This window comes from Eptatretus burgeri, chromosome 4 (genome assembly GCF_056783735.1).
Source record: "Eptatretus burgeri isolate ZD-2024b chromosome 4, Ebu_testis_v1, whole genome shotgun sequence".
Taxonomy (NCBI): Eukaryota; Metazoa; Chordata; class Myxini; order Myxiniformes; family Myxinidae; genus Eptatretus; species Eptatretus burgeri.
In genome coordinates, this window is record NC_140964.1 from 114,760,324 (window position 1) to 114,779,450 (window position 19,127).

General features: G+C 43.8%; 1 protein-coding gene across 7 annotated transcripts in view; it reads left to right on the forward strand.

Moving 5' to 3' along the window:
• KANSL1 (KAT8 regulatory NSL complex subunit 1) overlaps window positions 1-19,127 on the forward strand; it is a 351,273-nt gene that overhangs the window by 24,066 nt on the left and 308,080 nt on the right. For 5 of the 7 annotated variants that reach the window (XM_085879828.1, XM_085879819.1, XM_085879820.1 and 2 more), the window contains exon 3: window positions 15,943-16,012. The exons of 1 other annotated variant lie outside the window; for it this stretch is intronic. In XM_085879828.1, coding sequence (XP_085735954.1) covers window positions 15,943-16,012 — 70 coding nt within the window. Of the gene's footprint in view, window positions 1-15,665; window positions 15,724-15,942; window positions 16,013-19,127 lie in introns of those variants that run through there. One more of the 7 variants, XM_085879822.1, reaches the window with a different exon arrangement.

A 19,127-nucleotide genomic window follows, 5' to 3' on the forward strand; every position in this document is an offset into this window, starting at 1 on the left:
TACGCGCCGCTTGTGCCTTGCACACTCGCATCTCACCCAATGTGGCGTGGGGGCTGCCTTTCTATTACCGGCCTCGGTACGCGTTCCGTGCAGCGTGGGCGTCATACTGGGTGTGTTTCCTGTCCATTGAGTGGAAATTACCACTGCGCGTGTTTGGCAGGCTGTGTTGCGTGTCCTGGTGCCGGGGGGTCGGCCGTGAGCGCGACCACTCTGATGGAGCCGCGAGCCGGCTTGACGGATCGCCTGGAATGTAAAGGTCGTCGCCCCGGATAACTCCGAAACTGAAGCTTCGCTTCGGCGTGACTCATGCGCCCTTGTGCGACGCCCCCCCCCCGCAACCGCAGGTGGGGGCTGTTTACCTTGCTGAAATTCGTGACGACCCGTCCCAACCGTCATCCCCATTTACGCTGCTGAGTCAGCTGTTGAATCACGGGACGCTGTTGAATGTTGAATCACGGGATGGGAGGGTTCTTCTTTGTTGTTCTGACCTAACTAAACTATTAAAATAAATCACAGCGCATTTACATAGATTAACCCATTAAACAATGGAAGGAGAGCTATCTATAGAACACGTACTTACCGAGATAACTGAGCTAAAAGAACCTGAATGTTGAGTGCGATCGTGGTTTCCAGATTCACAACAATATTGTATACAGGGTGTCCATAAAGTCTCTTTATAATTTATATTGTCTTGATGTGCTTCGTGCAACTAATGGTGCCCATATAAGAAGTGTATGAAATGAGGCAAAAAAACTTCAATATCTATTCCTCATTTTGTAATAATTTTCACAGGTTTATCTATTCATTTGCTTTTGTAATAAATTTTTTAAATCGAAAGAGACTTTATGGACACCCTGTATATTGGGTGGTCGCAAGACTACCATTATTCTCAGGTTTTCTGTCTGTCTGTATGTATGTAATGGACAGCTCTGGAGGGCAGAGGAGTCAACCAATTTTGATGAAACTTGACTGGTAGGTTCATACCAGGATCGAGTTGTATGCTTTTGAGCACCGTTGCTATGGACGCCACCGTTGCCTATCAACGGGACTTTGAAATTTTTGAAAAAATCCGAAAAATATTTGTATATACTTTTTTCGAAAATCAAAAATCGGCTTCTGCGCTTTTATACGCACTATAATCAACCTCTTTGTCAAAAAATTTCAGCCCGATCCGTCAAAAACTGTATGACTAGTATGCAATTATGTCGCGACCACACATGTTGCCTACCAGCTTATATGTATATATATATGTATATATATATGTATATCTATATCTATATATATGTATATCTATATATATATATATATATATATATATATATATATATATATATATATATATATATATATATATATATATATATATATATATATATAGCCTGGTGTTGGCGCAGTAGTTCAGGCAGCGGCTTGCGATCCAAAAGGTTCTGAGTTCAAGCCCCGTTGGGCCACTGAATTAATACACCAGGGGGTTGACTCAGCCTGTCATCCTTCCGAGGTCGGTGAAATGAGTACCAGTGTACTGGGACGGTGTATACCCCGGTTAAAATAGGTGTACCATATCCCTGTGTGTCGTAAGAGGCGACCAGGGTTGCGTCAGGAAGGGCATCCGGCGTAAAACGTGTGCCAAATCACTATGCGGATCATACGGATGATCCGCTGTGGCGACCCCCAAAAAAGGGAGCAGCCGAAAGAAGAAGAAGAGATATATATATATATATATATATATATATATATATATATATATATATATATATATATATATATATATATATATATATATATATATTGTTACAAATTTGCGCCCGCCGGCGTGCGATCGGCCACGTGACTTGAATCGCGGCACGTCGCCCACCGGACGGACAATTCAGTCGTGACCCTCCGGGAACTATCGCCCGGAGCCAGTCACGGGTGGACCTTTCGACCTCACCACAATCGTGCCAATCGGCCACCCGCGTAGGATAGGGTTGTTCGCCAAACTCGACCTGCCTAAGTTACCACGCGGATGGTAAACCGGGTGATCGTACCTTGCCGCAGGTCGACTCCGGACACGAACCGCTTAAGCGGTCCGTTCCGTGCTATCGGGATAACCGAGTGGTGTTATTGTTGGCCTCAACGGTTCCGATTAATTATCGGGCGTATTAAGCCCACTACGAACCCTTTACGTGAAGCAAGATGGAGATTCAAACGAAGGAAAGGACGCAGCGAAACTGGGAACAATTCAACATAATGCACATTTCTTACCCAGCCCACGAAAAGCACACATATACAGTCAAACAGCCAGAATGCACACATATCAATTTAAAACAAAAACAACAATGCAGAGCTACGACCGAATAAGCGGACACACGGCAACACTTATACAGTTTTACTTCACAGACGGCGCTGACAAACATTTACTCAAAAGCAAAGGAAAGAAGCCACCCTCATAGGCAAGGGGGCAGACGGGCCAGAAGGCCAATGTGTGCGCGGGACCTGAAGGAGCGGTCAGGTCCGCGAGACTGGGTGGGTCCTACCCGCGTCCTCGTGACGAGCCGCAAATGTGGCTGCCCGGCGGTGCCCTGACTTTGTGCTCCTTTGCGGGTTTCGTTGGCACCGCTTGGAGTGGGGTGGGAACGGGGCCTCCTTTTTGCATTATCTCAGCGCGGGGGAAAGGGGGAAATTGTTGATGCCCTGGGGGAGGAGAATGGCTGGCTGGCTGGCTTGGGTCCCGCGACGAGCGATCCCACCGCGACCTCGTCGCTGACCGCCGTCTTCCCTGCCTCGGACCCGATCTCCTTGGCCTCCTCCCACAATTCTCCTCAGCCGACTGCAGAAACCACCTCGACGCCTTCGCCTCCCGACTCCACTCCGCTCTCCAACCCGACTTGACTGCCAAAACTCTCTTCCTCTGCCAGAACTGACTCTTCAAAACTCTCTCTCCCCGATTCGCCTTGCGCTCGGCGCTTTATAGGCCGGCAGGAGAACCCATATGCAAATTTCCGGATCAGGATGAGCTCAGGCGCGGAGCCACACTCGCCGATTGGATGGAGGAAAAGGGGCAGGAATCTCCCCTGATCCTAGAATTTGCATATTTCAATTTCACACGGACCCGCCTGGAGGCAGGCCAAGCCGCTCCGCGCTTGCTGATTGGACGGATCAGAAGTGGGCATGTAGCATTCTTGATCCGAATTTTCCCTCGGAAAGGCCGCTATTTGCACTCGCGACTCGGTGCGTATCGCTTGAACGAGCCCAAGACAGCCCGATGCTCAGTGTTCACAGGTGATGCGGGAATGGCCTAGAAGGAGAGAGGGTGGTGGAGGGTTTTTGGTGGTGGTTTGATGGTTATGTCAGTTGATTTAAAATAAAGATAGAACAGAAAAACGCCTAACTCAAAGCGTCGCAGCCCGAATGAATCGCATAAACGCCCCTAGACAACGGGTTTGGGGCTAACTACACATGTACTTAAGAGATATCTCACCTACGGGACCTGAATGGTGGTTTGCGAATTTCCACAGCCGTAACACTATATATATATATATATATATATATATATATATATATATATATATATATATATATATATATATATATATATATATATATGTTTGTGGGGTAGAAGGAGGAGTTGCAAAGCAAAGGTGGGATTGAATAGAGTACTATGGTTCGTGGACGAGCAGGAGACATCTCGATGTAATTTAAGTTGGGAAACTGTCAGTTTAAGATTGTTGGGTGTCACTGCACGGGAGTGGGGGGGGGGGGTAATGTGTTAATTCGGAAGGGATTATGGCTAATTTCTCCGAGTATGTGATTGTCCCCTGTGACCTTTTCCTATGTTTTTGCATTTACAAAACCAGAAATAAAAGAACCATGTTTTCAACAACAACAACAACAACAACAGATCAAAACATTTCCCAGCATGCAGAAACCCCGCCTTCAACAACAACAACAACAACAACAACAACAACAACAACAACAACAGATCAAAACATTTCCCAGCATGCAGAAATCCCGCCTTCTCCGCTTCGTGCCAATAAGCCACGCCACGAGGCTTATGGTTGGTTGGTGGATATCAGAAGGAGGGAGAGAAGCAAGTGAGAAGATGGTCGTTGGAAGAGAAGGGCATTACGGTTGCTTCTCCTCGACACTGGAGAAGGCTGCGCGATTCTCGTGGTTGTGCTGTGTTCATTTACCCGTGTGTTGGAGCAAGACACTAGCCATTACTGTTCGGCTGGGTTGCGAAGTTTTATGTTTCGAGAGGGAGAACAGAAGATGAGCACGTCTCTCAGCAATAACTCGGCGTGATCCTGTTGTGTGTTCGAGGAGGAAGGTGGGCTGTCATTGTGAGTGGACCTTGTGTAAGAGAGGAGCGGGGTTGGCAATCTCAAACGTGAGAAGAGACTGTAAAGTGCTTTCTTAAAGACCATCTCTAGACAAACTAAGTGCCAGAATAAAGGAAGGATTTTCTTTTATTTTGTTTCCCCTTGTCTGTATTTAGGTCTGTGTGTGGAGGTGCCTCAATTTTAGGATAGATTTACTTCATGTTATTATTTTTACATTCTGAATTATTGTCCTTTGGAAATATTTATCTTGTCATTAAATTCCATGGTTAATTTAAGTTGCTGTGTCCGTGTATTTGTCGTGGGGTTCGAGTATAACCCCCGACGTGCACATCCATCTGTGCCTCTGAAGGGCTATGCCCTTCCCTTCCCACACGTGTTATCATCTCTGAGGATCAACGTGTCCGCCTCTTAAGGAAAAACAGCTCGCCTCTCCGGGCTGCTGGTGTTAACTGCCCGTCACCACAATTTGGGTCGGGGTAGGGGGGGGAGGGGGGATTAACCTTAACCGCCAGCATTGCGGCAGTCTTGTTTTAAACGATAAATTAATAATTTAAAATACATTTTAGGTTACTTTTTGTCTTGGAAACGGATTCTGACCATATTCTGATGAATCGTTAACTTATTTAATGAGTAAATAGTCTTTAAATAATCGATTTTCTCCTTATTTATGTTCTTATTCATTTATTTTTGGTCAAAGACCAGCATACAACCACTTTCTGAACTCATTGCATTCATCTGCACACTGTGATGTCATTTTGTTTTTAATATCACCTAAATGATGAAGCCCTAAACCTACCCCTAACAAACCGGACAATGAGCAATTTTAAAAGTGAAGTTGTGTAAACCGGACACGATCCACAAGTCCAAGCATTCACCCATCGTTGTGAACAAGAATACCGACCTGACCAATTGAGTAACATTTTAAAATGAAACTTTGTATATGCAATCAACATTGGGTTAAACATGAAATATGTGACGATTTATTGGATTTGACCCCAGGGGGTGGAGACTTCAGATCATGGGGGTCAAAACAAGAAAACATTTCAACTCAAAATTTGATATTGGGTCATTCCTGGTGGAATCTTTTGCAATCCTTCAACATTGCTTTAGGTGAGCAGTGTGGAGATTTGCGATGGCGTGCCATCGACTTCGCTCTCGTTCAATCTTTCTTGATCTATCAGCCCATATTTTGGTTGGAATTGAAGATACGATTCACTCTCATGCTTTAACAGCACTATCCAATTCAGAGTCCAAGATGGCTTAAATTCAAGGGTGTTTCTGTTGTACTTGTTTCTATATTTTACCAGCTTGTTGCCAGGCTCTAGCCATGTGCCATGGCTGGCAACTATAGCTGTGGGTGTTCGGTGGGAATTGTGAAGGGGTGGGGGGGTGGAGGGTGAAGGGGATCACATGTGCTGCCCACCTGCTCGCAAAGCTATCGCTGGGTGCATGTTCTTTCTCCACCGTGAAACTTCTTTAGATCAGAACATATACACATGCTTATTGTTCTTGCACTTTGGTAAAAGAACAAAAAAAACAACTTCTAATGGTGTCTGTAGAGGTCTGCATCCATGTCCATTATTACCGATTTTCTCCCCTTATGAGTATGGCAATGTGCAGGGCAAGAAGAGACAAAAGGGAGAGAATAACTATATGAGCTAGACTTAATAATTAATGCAAAATATTTCAACAATTGCAAGTTTCAATTCCCCATGGATTTTGGGTATTCAACCCTTGAAAGTCCCCACACACTTTCAGTGTATAATTTTCGAAATAACTTAACTGTACATTGCACACGTAAGATTATGAAGCAGATCACACTCTGAATCTTTTGCTCACTCGCTCGTACCAACATGTAATTATCCAAGTTAATGCACTGTTGATTGATCATATTTTTTCAGGCAAGTGATTAAGGCTAGTACTATATTTGGGAGAATAAAATTTTAAGATTGTGAAGTAGCAATGTATTACATTGTCATAATTTTTTTTTGCTTGATGGTTCTGAAAGAGTTCGATATAATGTTTATCCCATCTAAGTACACAGCTCATGATGCTGAGATCCCAGGTTCAAATCCCATATGCTGTGCTGATATGTCCATTGCATCCTAAAGTCCATGCAATACTGTAGTTGTAAAAGTTTATGACCGATGTCTCCCTGATGTCCTTGTCATCCCCGAGCCTGAAGCTGTGTTCACACAGATATTGCTGCAAGTTCGTAGTCCATTTTTATTCCCAATAATTTTGTTCCATGGCAAAGTTTTGACATTCAAATAAAAATATTTAATACGGGCCAGATGATGGGTTACAATCTTGGTGTCAGGAGAAGGCAGGGCGGTTGATCACGTGATTACTGTTGCCATGAAAAATGCCACAAACAGTTTCAACATCATAGCGTAAACGCTTGTGCCCTGTTCATGCAGAATTACTCCGAACTACTAGTCCATGCTCCCAGATGAAAGTAAGTTAGTGTGTCAAACGTACCAACGCAGCTCTGGAAACGTTGAATTTACTGAGTATTAACCTTTCTTTGTAAACAAACCTTTAGGTTTCAGGAAAAATGAAAATAACATTGATTACTTACACCACGGAAGGTGGATGGAGATGATGTTTTCACCCCTGTTTTGTATTTGTGTTTGTTTGTCTGTCTGTGAGCAGAATATCTCAAAAAATTATGCACGGATTCGGTCGAAAATTGGTGGGCATGTTGGGTGTGTGATGAGGACGAATTTATTCGATTTTGGTGAAGATCCAAATCCAGATGCGATAATTTTTTTTAATTTATAAAGTGATTCTTCAGAATTGAGAGATCGGGCTAAAAAGTGTATTTAATTTGAACAATTCCTGTCGCATACATTTTTTTTACGTTTCAATCATGTTAGGGCTACAAAAACATCCATGATGTTTGTCACACCTCTCCACGACTCCACCTTCTCTGGGTATCATAAGATGTTGTCAGTACAGCAGTACCTTCAGTCCTCTTCCATTGAGGAGGGGAATGGTAAAACCTATGGCTTCATGACAATGCAAATATCATTAAGAAGGAGGAGAGCTGTGGCTGGTAGAGGAAAGTCGAAATCTGGGAGGTTCGTGGTTTAAACCCCGTCCGAGTCGTACAAAATACTTCGAAAAAGTACGTGCTGCTTCCTTGCTTGACACTCAACATTTGAAAGGATAGAGCACAGCCAACAATGCTGGGAAGGCAATGGCAAACCACCCAGTATAACCCTTGCCAAGAAATTGCTTTGGCAGCACCGACGCTGTAAAGAGCATGGTGCATCAAAATAATTGATGAACCAGCTGTATTATAATTGACCATTTGATTGTGAGATTACATTTCTTCTGAGACTACCTATTAGTCCAGAATGTTAGATCCATTTCTTGATACTTCTACCTTCAGGTAAGTTTGAACTCACAACTTTGAGGATTCTAATTCATTGTCTTCACCACAAGGCCACCACAGTATTATTTGATCCTTCTGCAGTAGTATTATACGACTATTATTACGGACTATTATTATACACTATCATTATTATCAAAGGGTGGTGGAGCTCCTTGTGAGCCAATGGCCATCCATATCAAGTGCTCAACTGTCTGTGGACGTCCTCCTGCAGTTGCGTTACTTTTTTATGAAGAGATTGGTGGTAGGATTTGTACTCCGGCCACTGTAAAAACCCTTCATTCCACAAATCGTACGAAAAGCACAAAGAAATCTGAAAACCCACAATGGGGGAGTACCTCCTGTGCAGCTGCCCTCCGTAGGGCAGCTCACCGGGTGACGGGATGGGGGCAAAGTCTTCAGGACTCCCACTCTGAGGACAGGAGGAAAACCACAGAGTAACCTTCCCAGGTCAATTTGCGGTAGTGTGTGTCAGAGTGGTGCTGAGGTATCGTCCACCAGAAGGCGGCCTCCTTCGGTTAACCTGAGGCGGTTCCTTCGGGTGGGTGCCTGCAATGTCCTATCCCCAAGAGAGGATGATCACCTGTCTCTGTTATCATCTGAGCTCAAGTGTTTGGACCTCGGTATTGCAGCACTCTCTGAGGTTCAGAGACCGGATTGGGGCGAGATCACGGCGGGTCGTTACACTGACAATTGATGTGCTGTGTCCAATAAGCTGACTCCAATGATAATCGAGGTAACACCGGTCAACGAGTGTATTGTGAGACTAAGGATTCGTCACTCCTTGGGTGTTATTTCCCTGGTCTCTGCACATACTCCGACTGAAGCGAGTGATCTCACCATGAAGGACGCATTCTATGCCACGCTGGAGTCTGTGGCTGATCAGTGCCCCAGGCGAGATACTCTTCTCGTCTTGGGGGATTTCATTGCATCAAACAGAACTGATAGGGATGGTTATTAGACATGTGTTGGTCCCCATGGGTCTGGAACGGTGAACCTGAATAGCACTAGGTTTCTTGACTTTGCAAGAAGTCGTGGACTTCAGGTCGCTTGTTCATGGTTTCAGCACCCACAGGCTCATCGCCGGACCTGGTATTCCAATGCTAGTGGTGTGGCAAAGGAGATTGACCATGTGCTCGTTGATGGTCGCTGGAAGATGATCCAGAACTGCAGGGCCCACTGGAGAGCTCGGTTCCTCATTACCGACCACCGGCTTGTGGTAACAACTCTGAAGTTGCAGCTTAAATCCGGGAGAATGGTACCATCCCAGCCTTGGCTTGATGACGGCAAGATCAAGGGTGAGAGGGTAGCTGGGGAGTTTGCGAACCGGCTGAGTGGGGATTTTGGGGGTCTGGGTGCTTTGGAGAATCCTGAAGAGTTGTGGAGTGCCTTCAAGACCACTGTCCTTGATGTTGCTGGTGGATGTCTTGGAACTCACCGTAGGGCAAAGAAGATTTGAGTGTCTCTCAAGGGACACTGGATACCATTGACCAGAGTCGCAGGGCCAGGCTGAATCGCAGAGTTGAGCTGTTCAGGGAGCTGAGGCGTCAAACTACGTGTGCTAAGGGTGGAAAGGAGGCCGATGTGCAAGGAATCTGTGAGCGGGTAGAGCATCACCTGTGGTGAAGTCATTCTCATCCTGCTTTCAGGGTAATTCGCGCATTGCATTCCTCCAAGCCGTCCCTCGGTGTACTGCAGTTAAAGCGGATGGAGGTAGGCTCTTGACAGAGGAGTCCGAAGTGAAGGCCCGCTGTGTCAGTTACTTTGAGCGGCTGTACAAGGCTGATCCACGAGCTGTCGAGTGGGATGTCAGGGGTGTTACTGTCCCGATTGCTGACCCTCCCATCAACTGTGCTTCACCTTTGTTTGTGGAAACACAGGCTGCGGTGAACCAGTTGAAATTGGGTAAAGCTCCTCAGATCTGTGGCATCGATGCCTGGTGTTGGGGTAATGGTTCGGGTGGCAGGCTTTGGATCTTTAGGTCCTGAGTTAAAATCCCACTCAGCTGTTGAATTAACACCAGGTGGGGTTAACTCGGCCTGTTATCCTTCCGAGGTCGGCAAAATAAGTGCCAGAATGCTGGTATACTGTGTCGGAGTGGTGACCCGTCCAGGATTGTGCCCAATGGTCAAGGAGACTGCTTAAGCAGCACCAATGCTCTGCACAGAGTATGGTCCCAATAAAAAAAAATTAATCTGTGGCATCCATGTTGAACTTCTCAAGGCTTGTGAAAATGCTGTTCTCATGTCGTTGCAGACAGTTCTGTGCTCTGCCCAGAACACAGGCATTGTCCCAACTGATTGGAAGAGGGGCCTTGTTGTCCCTCTCTGAAAAGGGAGGGTGATTGCCAGGAATGCATCTACCGATGGGTGATTCTGCTCTCAGTGCCAAGCAAGGTCTTTGCTCAGATAATTATCGACAGGGTTCACCACCATATGCTTCAGCACCAGCATCCAGAGCAGTCAGGCTTTACACCAAAGAGGTCAATGATTGACCTTATCCTTGCTCTTCGGGTCTTCAACGAACGTAGATGAGAGTTTTTCAGCAGGAGCTGCTTGCAGCCTATGATGATCTCTGCAAAGTGTTTGATTCAGTGAATTGGGATGCCCTCTGGAGGATTCTTGGTCTTCGTGGGGTGCCACCAAAACGGATCGATCTGATGTCTGAACTCTCCTCTGGTACTGAGAGTGCTGTGAGATGTGGTGGTACCATCTCTGACTTATTTCCAGTTGTTACTGGAGTTCATCATGGGTCTTTACTGCCCCCCTCACTTTCTGTACTTGTATGGACAGTATTCTGGGGAGGATGTCAAAGACATCAAGCTGTGGTGCATCGTTTGGGAATGTCAAGATCTCTGACCTTGATTTCGCAGATGATGCAGTCATCTTTTCAGAGACTCTGCATATCCTCTTGGAGGCTTTTGAGGTGCTGAATGAAGAATCTGAGCCTCTGGGATTATGGGTGTCCTGGGTCAAAACTAAGATCCAGGCTTTCAATGACATCTTGGATGCTGCTGTCTTGTCCGTACCTGTTTGTGGCGAGGATGTTGAGTTCATGGAGAGATTCAATGACCTTGGCAGTGATATTCTTGTCTTTCTGGCTGTGAGCCAGAGGTCAATCGATGTCTGGGTCGGGCCGGGGGAGTCATGGATTGACTGGATCATGGGATGTGGTGCTGCCGGTAACTGTGCAGGAGGACAAAGTCCGAGTCTTCAGGTCCTATTGTCCTATCCTATCCTATCACAGAACACACCCTATTTTTTTGAATGGTACATTCTATTGTAGTGTGTCTGGGTCTGAGGTGCACCATGGTCATGCTTAGCGCGTTTGCCCCCAGAATCACCAAGTGGTCTTTTTGGCCAAATTTTATCCTCGAGGCTCAAACGGTCACGTGACCCAAGTTGGCACCATAAACCAATGGTATTCGCTCAGCTTGCGGCCCTTCCCAGTTCCCACCAATGATGACAGGAGCGAAATGGCAGCTTCACCCATAAACAGTTTATAACATTGTAAACTATAACAGCATTCTGAAGAGCGCATACCTCTGCCAGGCTGAATAGTTTACGTTTTGTATCCCACTAACATGCCAGGATCTGGATCCAGAATGCCAAAATTTAACTGGCTTGTTTTTGTCATCTCCCAAACTCATCCACCATGTTTCGTATGAATCCGTCCACAATTTTTTGAGATATCCTGCTACATATAGTTTTTGGTCCTATCTCTCAATGGTGAAGAATCACTTAAAAAATTATCGTATCACCAAAATCAAATCATTACGTTCTTGTCACATTGGACTTGCAGGATAGCTCTGAGGTTCCACACTTACCTCGGGGCTGTCTCGTCTGGGCTTGATTCTCCACCATGTGGAAACCCTCACTGATGCTTCACAGTTAGGTTTTGCATCAAAGGATATGCCATCCTTAGGAGTGTGTGTTAAGCCAGCTATTTTATCTGCCTGCAATTTCTGGTAGAAAATACAGATCTTGTACTACCTTTTGGAAAGTGTAGGTCACTGTTTGTCGGTATTTGGGTAAAATAATGAGTCATTGCCCTGACATGGACACTGCGTGAGCAGCACAGTCTTGCCTCAGTTAATGGTGGCACGGGCAAACCAAATTCATGATTTGGATTTGTTTGATGATTATTGGGTAGGATCCAAATTTCCCAGGACATATAAGGGCAATTTCCCACAGGGTCAGGTAGGTGCCATTATTTTAGCTGTACTGGAACTGCAGGGATGATGTCAAGGCATATTGCTTTTGCAGTGGGTGATTCAAAATACTATACACATTTTTAAATTATCTATCTTGCAACTTGCACTTAATAAACAAAATGTTACTGTGTACACACGTAAGCATGTAAAAACAACATTTAACAGAAAGGGCACTCGGTGGAGCGCATACCTCCGCTACGCAACAACTGATTCAGGAGAACATATTGGGCCAATAATTTTTTGAAATGTCATACTAAATATCGGTTTAGCCCTATCTCTCAAAAGTGAAGCATCTCTTAAAACAATTAAATTCTCGAATCAGGATCTGGATTTGGATCTTCACCAAAATCAAATCTATTTGTCTTCATCACACACCCAACCTCTCCACGAAGTTTCATCCAAATCCGTCCACGACTTTTTGAGATATCTTGCTCTATCTTGGTTTTTGTTTTATCTCTCAGTGGTTAAGAATCACTTGAAAAATTGTAGTAGCTGGATCTGAATCCAGATCTTTTCCAAAATCTAATAACTTCTTCCTTGTCACATAGCCAACCTGCCCACCAAATTTCATCCGAATCTGTCCACAACTTTTTTGAGATATCCTGCAAACAGACAGACAGACAGACGGAGGTGAAAACATCACCTCCTCCTTCCACCTTCGGTGACGGAGGTAATAATATTTTTTTTTTATGTCGTGTTAAGAATGTCTACCATTTACATGCAAATAATGTGGCACAACATCCCAAAACTGATCGGCGCACAATATTTAGCACTCGTGTTAACTGTGATGTTTCATACTTGTCAAACGATCACTTCTTATCATGGCCACAACTCAGGAAACTCTGTATCAAGAAAAGCTCAAAGATGTCTGTGATGATGGGAGTACATCATCTTGCTGAAAGTCAACCTTAGTGTCCCTCTGCACATGTCGTATTTAGGGAAAAGGATAATCGTGTAACATTGTTTTTTTGTATACAGACTCGATGCTCATGGAAGAGCTGGAACACTGAACAAACCTGGATGGGATGAGAGAGAAAGAGAGAAGAGAGAAGAAGAAACAAACACCACCAGCAGCGGAGTTGAAGGACCAAGTAGAGAGAAACTTGGAGGACGCATGGGGTGGGAAAAGATGGATGGAGAAGCAAACTCTCAGGAAGGAAAAACTGGAATTTTGGAGGAATTGGGAGTTGGTGGGTGTGGTGGGGGTGAGGGAGGAAGTTGACAGTGGTAGAAAAGCTCAAGGGTTTGGATGAGGGATGATAGTGGTGAACCTTTTGTCTTGAAGACTTGGAGGGAAGAATGAGATTGAAGAGAATGTGGAAAGTTGGTTCCAGAGCCAGGTAAATGCAGATAATTTTGTCTTGTGACATTAGGAACTAGAATCGGAAGAGTGCACATCTCCGTCAGGCTGAACAGTTTACATGTTGTAGTCCACTAATAGGCTGGATCTGCATTTGGACCTTAACCAAAATCTGATCAGCTTGTTCTTGCCACCAACCCAACTCATTCACCAAGTTTTGTCCGAATCCGTCCACAACTTTTTGAGATATCGTTTTTGGCCATATCTCTCAATGGTGAAGAATCACTTTAAAAAAAAAATTCTAGTAGGTGGATCTGCATCCGGATCTTCACCAAAATCTAATCAATTCGTCGTTGTCACACATCCAACCTGCCCACCAAATTTCATCGGGATCCGTCCACAACTTTTTGAGATATCCTGCACAAAATCAGACAGAGGGGTGAAAACATAATCTCCTTCACCTTTGGTGGTGGAGGTAATAATGGTTCAATGTGGTTGTGTATAAAGGTGACGCCCAAGACTGCTTCTGGATTACTTCAATAGCACAAAACTTTTGGATCTTTTTTTTGACTGCAGTTAAAATCGTTATTACCTTCGCATTCTGCGAAAGGTTATGTTTTGGTCGGCGTGTATTTATTTATTTATTTATTTATTTGTAATCTTGTGATTCATATAACTCAAAAAGTATTAAACCGAATTGCATGAAATTTGGTGGGATGATTGGTTATTAGCCAGGAAGCATTCGATTAGATTTTGGGATCGTTCGGGTCAAAGGTCAAGGTCAAGGTCACGAAAAGGTCAAAATTGTCTTTTTACGATAACACGGTCAATTTTTATTCAATTTGCATGCAACTAACGCCAAAATGTTCAGAATTCAACGCCTCATCTTGTGATATGCAATATGACACAATGACGCCCATACTCTTGTTACCGGTCAGGGGGGTCACGACCTTGAAAAATATGCGGTTTTTGTCATAACGCGGTCAATTCTTGTCCGCTTTACATGAACCCAGCACCAAAATGTTCAGAATTTAATGCCCAATCTTGTGACACAATGACGTCATAACACATGTCACCGGTTGGGGTAAAATGTCGGGGGGGTCACGCCCTTAAAAATATGCGGTTTTCGGCATAACTCAGTCAATTCTTATTTGATTTGCATGAAACCAGCATCAAACGAGATTACCTTCTCTTGTTGAAACGTTGTATTCACCGAGCTTGCGAGTGAAGACTCGCCAAAACGACGTGAGTTGATTGTTGTTTAGTCCGTAGCCCCCGAAAGTCGGGGGGGGTCATGACATTATAGATATGTGGTTTGTGTCATAAGACCATTCATATGAAACCAGTTCCCCACACTCATACCAAGAACAAAAAAGTAGTGGCGGCGAAGGTATGCGCTCTATGAGTGCCCGTTCTAGTTTTATTACAGCGTGGCTCGCGCTGTTATATAATTGGCTATTCTGTCCTGTGTCTTCTGTCACACTTATGGCCGCGTACATCCCTTTGATCTGAGGGCTATAAATAGAAATTTGTTCAACGTCACAACTCTTCCCATCATGCATGCTAATTCACCGTGTCTACATTTAAATTTTATAACTGCAAAATTGTTTCATCATTCTTAACCTCGACTTTTACTGCCCCAGCTGCGCGATATCGAAGTATTCACTTCTTGTTTAAATTGAAGTAACACTGCGTGGGGTCTCCTGTTCTATGAACTCCCCAGTTACATGAGTAGGAGGTGCTGTTCCATAATCTCATATGCAGACACGCTGCACTTATTTCAGGCCCATCAAAGCCAGCGCTGTCATTACCAACCTATGGTTGCTTGTGATCTATCCTTTTATATGCAGAGCATCAAGCAAGGAAGCAGCACGTACCATATGTTTTGGAAGTCTTTGGTGTGGCTCAGCCAGGATTCAAACCGCCAACTTCCCCAACTCTGAGCGGACTCTCAAACTATTATGCCACCATGGCTGATTAATTGGTGACCGAGACTTTATGCAATGTTTTTCTGCGGTTCAAAATTCAATCGTGAATCTGCCATTTTGAGAACAATTTCGTAATTCGTAAACTGTAATTGTAATTTCCAAACTGACAATCCTTTTGAGAAATCCTTTCTTTGGAATCGGAAAATTCACTAATGTACCACCATTAGTTGGTTGCCATGACATATACCATCAACAATAGGAGTGATTCAAAGTGTGTATACATTATTTTGAATCGCCCTGTACAAAGGTGGGAAACTGTCGTGGATCCAGTGGGGGTGACATTGTAACTTTTCTTGACTATACTTGAGACCAACTCTTCTTCATTGTTTGAGAATGCTTGTTGATCCTCCATAGACTCATGGCTTTTATTGTTTATTTTATTCGGATGTTGATCTGGCAGTTAACCTCGTATTGTAGATTTGCTGAGTTTGTTCTTCATTCTAAGGTGCTGCTTGAAACATGTTTTCCCGCATACCAGAGTTGGTTGGTGATGGAGGAATGAGGTATGTTCCTGGCCATGATGTTGTTTGGCATTTTTCCTGCTGTTGTTTTGGTGAACACAGCATCTCACAGATGTCCAGTACTGGCGATGAGATTTGTTCTCTGACTGCCACACTTGGTGTGATGGTTGTGCAGTACCTTATTATTATTATTATTATTATTATTATTTTTTATAATGTGCAAATGAGTGTGTTCTTGTTCTCTTTCTTTGTTGTTCAAAGGAGAACATCTTCACGTGGACTGTGCAGTGATCACCACCTTTCTTGCTTTGTTATATCTGATAGTTGTTTGGTGAGCTGTTTTTAAAGCGAGTGGCATTTGTGATAGTTTAGAAGGTATTTGAGAGTCGGTCATGAAATGTGAACTATGAAAATGTTAACTCGGCCGGGAACGCAAGACAAACAGAAAGGTTATTACTAGACCAGACCAGCCATGGCTGGCAGGTGATCGAGTTGATTTTATTTATTTATTTTTACTAACAATGTTTCAACTAACAACGTAATTCTGATTCTGATGTACCACACTCTGCTACACAGTGCCGGTGCTGCTAGAGCAGTTTCTTGGGTAGTTTGCCATTGCCTTCCCAGCAGTAGTTAGGGCAGGAATTTGGAACTTGGCTCAGGTGCCGGCAATAGTTCGCCTATTCTTCGCAAAGGACTCCGTGGGATCTTTAACATCCACCAACTAATGTTAGCAGACAGGACGCTCAGTTTAACATCCATTCTAGGGTCATCACACATATTGACGAATCGCTCTGCGTGTGAAACACTGGGATGGTAGTTTATAGCTGGGCCTGGATTTGAATCCAGGCTCGACAGCTTATAGGCGAGCATGCGTATATCAAGGCCATCTTGCCAGCCCAAAAATACAATCGTGATGCGTTGATTGCCTGGAAAAGCTCTGTTTCCAGATGTTTGGAAGCCAAATCGCTGGTGGAAAGGTCAAACCTCTGAGTCTTTGTTCTCAGATTAATGTCCATTTGCTTGTGCTTTGAGGATCTTTTGTCATTTAGTGATCTCTGCACCTTTCAAGGAAGGAAAGGAACCTTTTAATGCAGGAGGCCATTTGGCTCAACTTGACTGTGCTACACCAACACTATGTTAATCAAATTTATCGATTTATTGATACAATTTATTTGAGGATATCACTGAGGAGGAGGAGGAGGAGGTGGAGGTGGACTCGAGGACAATGGGGGCAGGCATAGGGACATCACTAGCATATTGTGTTGCTGCCTGACTTTGCCCCTCTCTTTCCTCTCAGCAAAGGTTTTCAGGCAGATACACAACCATTGAAACTACTTTGCCTTAATGTGTATCTAATTGTTCTTGAAGAATCATTAGCACATGTACTTTCAGCAAAGTCATTCTTAAGAACTTTATTGGATCATCATATCCACATTGTGCCTTTTTAGTCCGGTCCTTAAATTTCTCTCCTCATAAAATCACGTTCCGATTGCTGCAAATATATTGTAGGCCTATTCCTCATTACTTACTTTCTCTTCAAGTTGCTCCACGTCATTATTAAAACTCCTAGTGTAGCAATAAAATGTTTTTAACAGTTCCCTTCTTTTAATTATTTTTTTCCTGCCTGCCATTACCAATCATGTTATTAGTTGCATTTCCTCTTCAATGCCGATTGCAAACCTTGCTGATCTCTTTCTGTTTGGCCTTTACCCATTATTCAAGAAATCCTCCCATTACACCAAAAATGATTGCAATTGCTTCTTAAATTTCGATCAAATTGTCCCTCATTTTTTGAGGCCTCAAATCAACACGTGACCTTTTGCACACGTGGTGTGTGTGTGTGTGTGTGCGTGCGTGCGTGCGTGCGTGCCTGTGCGTTTCCAGAGAACTGGCTTTGCTTGCCGGGCACTTTTAACGTGCTGTTGCTCGTGGGAAATCTGTGATCAAAATCGTCTTTTTGACGTAATTTTCAGCATTTAGATCTTAGACGAAAGAGTGGCAATTAAAAAAAGGTCAACCATAATTGTTCTGTTCTGGAATGAAAATTGGATTCAGAAATGCAGGAAATACAACAAATATCCATGGATGAGAGGAGTCAGGTTTGTAACATTTTTTTTGTTAGTACAAGTGACCAGCGGCAGTGGATATAATAGACATACAAGTACACACACACACGGATATTCATTTTCGCAATAGATGCAAAAATCGAGGATACCGTAACCACCTCCACCAGCTCAGGTGGATGTAGGTTATGGTTTCATTTCTGTCTGTCTGTTTGGTTATTTGTTTGTTTGTGAACAAAATATCTCAAAAAGTTGTGGATGGATTCGTACTGAATTTTGTGGAAGGCTTGGGCGTGTGACAAGGATGAAATGATTAGATTTTGGTGAAGATCCGAATCTGGATCTGAGATTTATTAAAGTGATTCTTCACTATTGGGAGATAGGGCCAAAAACGACATACGGCAGGATATCTCAAAAAGTTGTGAATGGATTCAGACAAAACTTGGTGGGCAGGTTGGGTATGTAACAAGAAAGAATTGATTCAATTTTGGTGAAGATCCAATTCTGGATTCAGTAATTATTAAAGTGATTCTTCACCATTGAGTGACAGCGCTAAACCAATATATAGTACAATATTTCAAAGTTTTTGGACGGATTTGGACGAAACTTGGTGGGTGAGTTGGTTAAGTGACAAGAACGAGCCGATTAAATTTTAGTTCAGGTGCAAATCCAGATCCAAGCTATCAGTGGGATACAAAACATAAACTAATCAGCCTGGTGGAGGTATGCTCTCTACAGAGTGGCATTCAAATTTATTTTGTGGTTCTGCAAGCAAACAAATAATGTATTTATAACACATCCCATGGCACCCACTTTGCCAAGCCACCACCCCCTCCCCCCCCCAACATTATTGATCAGAAATCGCATCATTGAAAAGCCCCAGATATATCCTTCGCATTAGTGTTCAGAAAAACCTAATCCAGACAAGCAGTCCATTTAATGGTAGTGACCTGTCTGGGGTTTGTGTAGCACTTCTGTCCACTCGGGCCTTGCACTGACCCACATGGTCGAGAGTTTGCAGTACAGGCAAGTTTCTATTCGGCGAAATGGGAAAATTCTCCAAGTCTTTTGTTGTGTAGAAGCAAAGCCCTTTCTTTCAGGAACTTTTCCAAGTATTTTTGACTTGCTTTCGAGCTTTGTGAGCCATTTCAGGTAACAATTCTTATCCCAACACGATATACTTTCTTTCACACCAAACACGCAAGTTTCCTGGGGTTTCTACGCATGCGCACTGAGCATTTTGTGGGCGGATTACCCCATTTCAAAAGTCACGTATTGGTCATAGATTCACTTCCACACATGTGTGCTTAGTTGGGCCCAAGTCATAGGTCGAATGGGTAGTAACCTTTGATGTTATGCATTCTTTCCTGAAGACTTAAT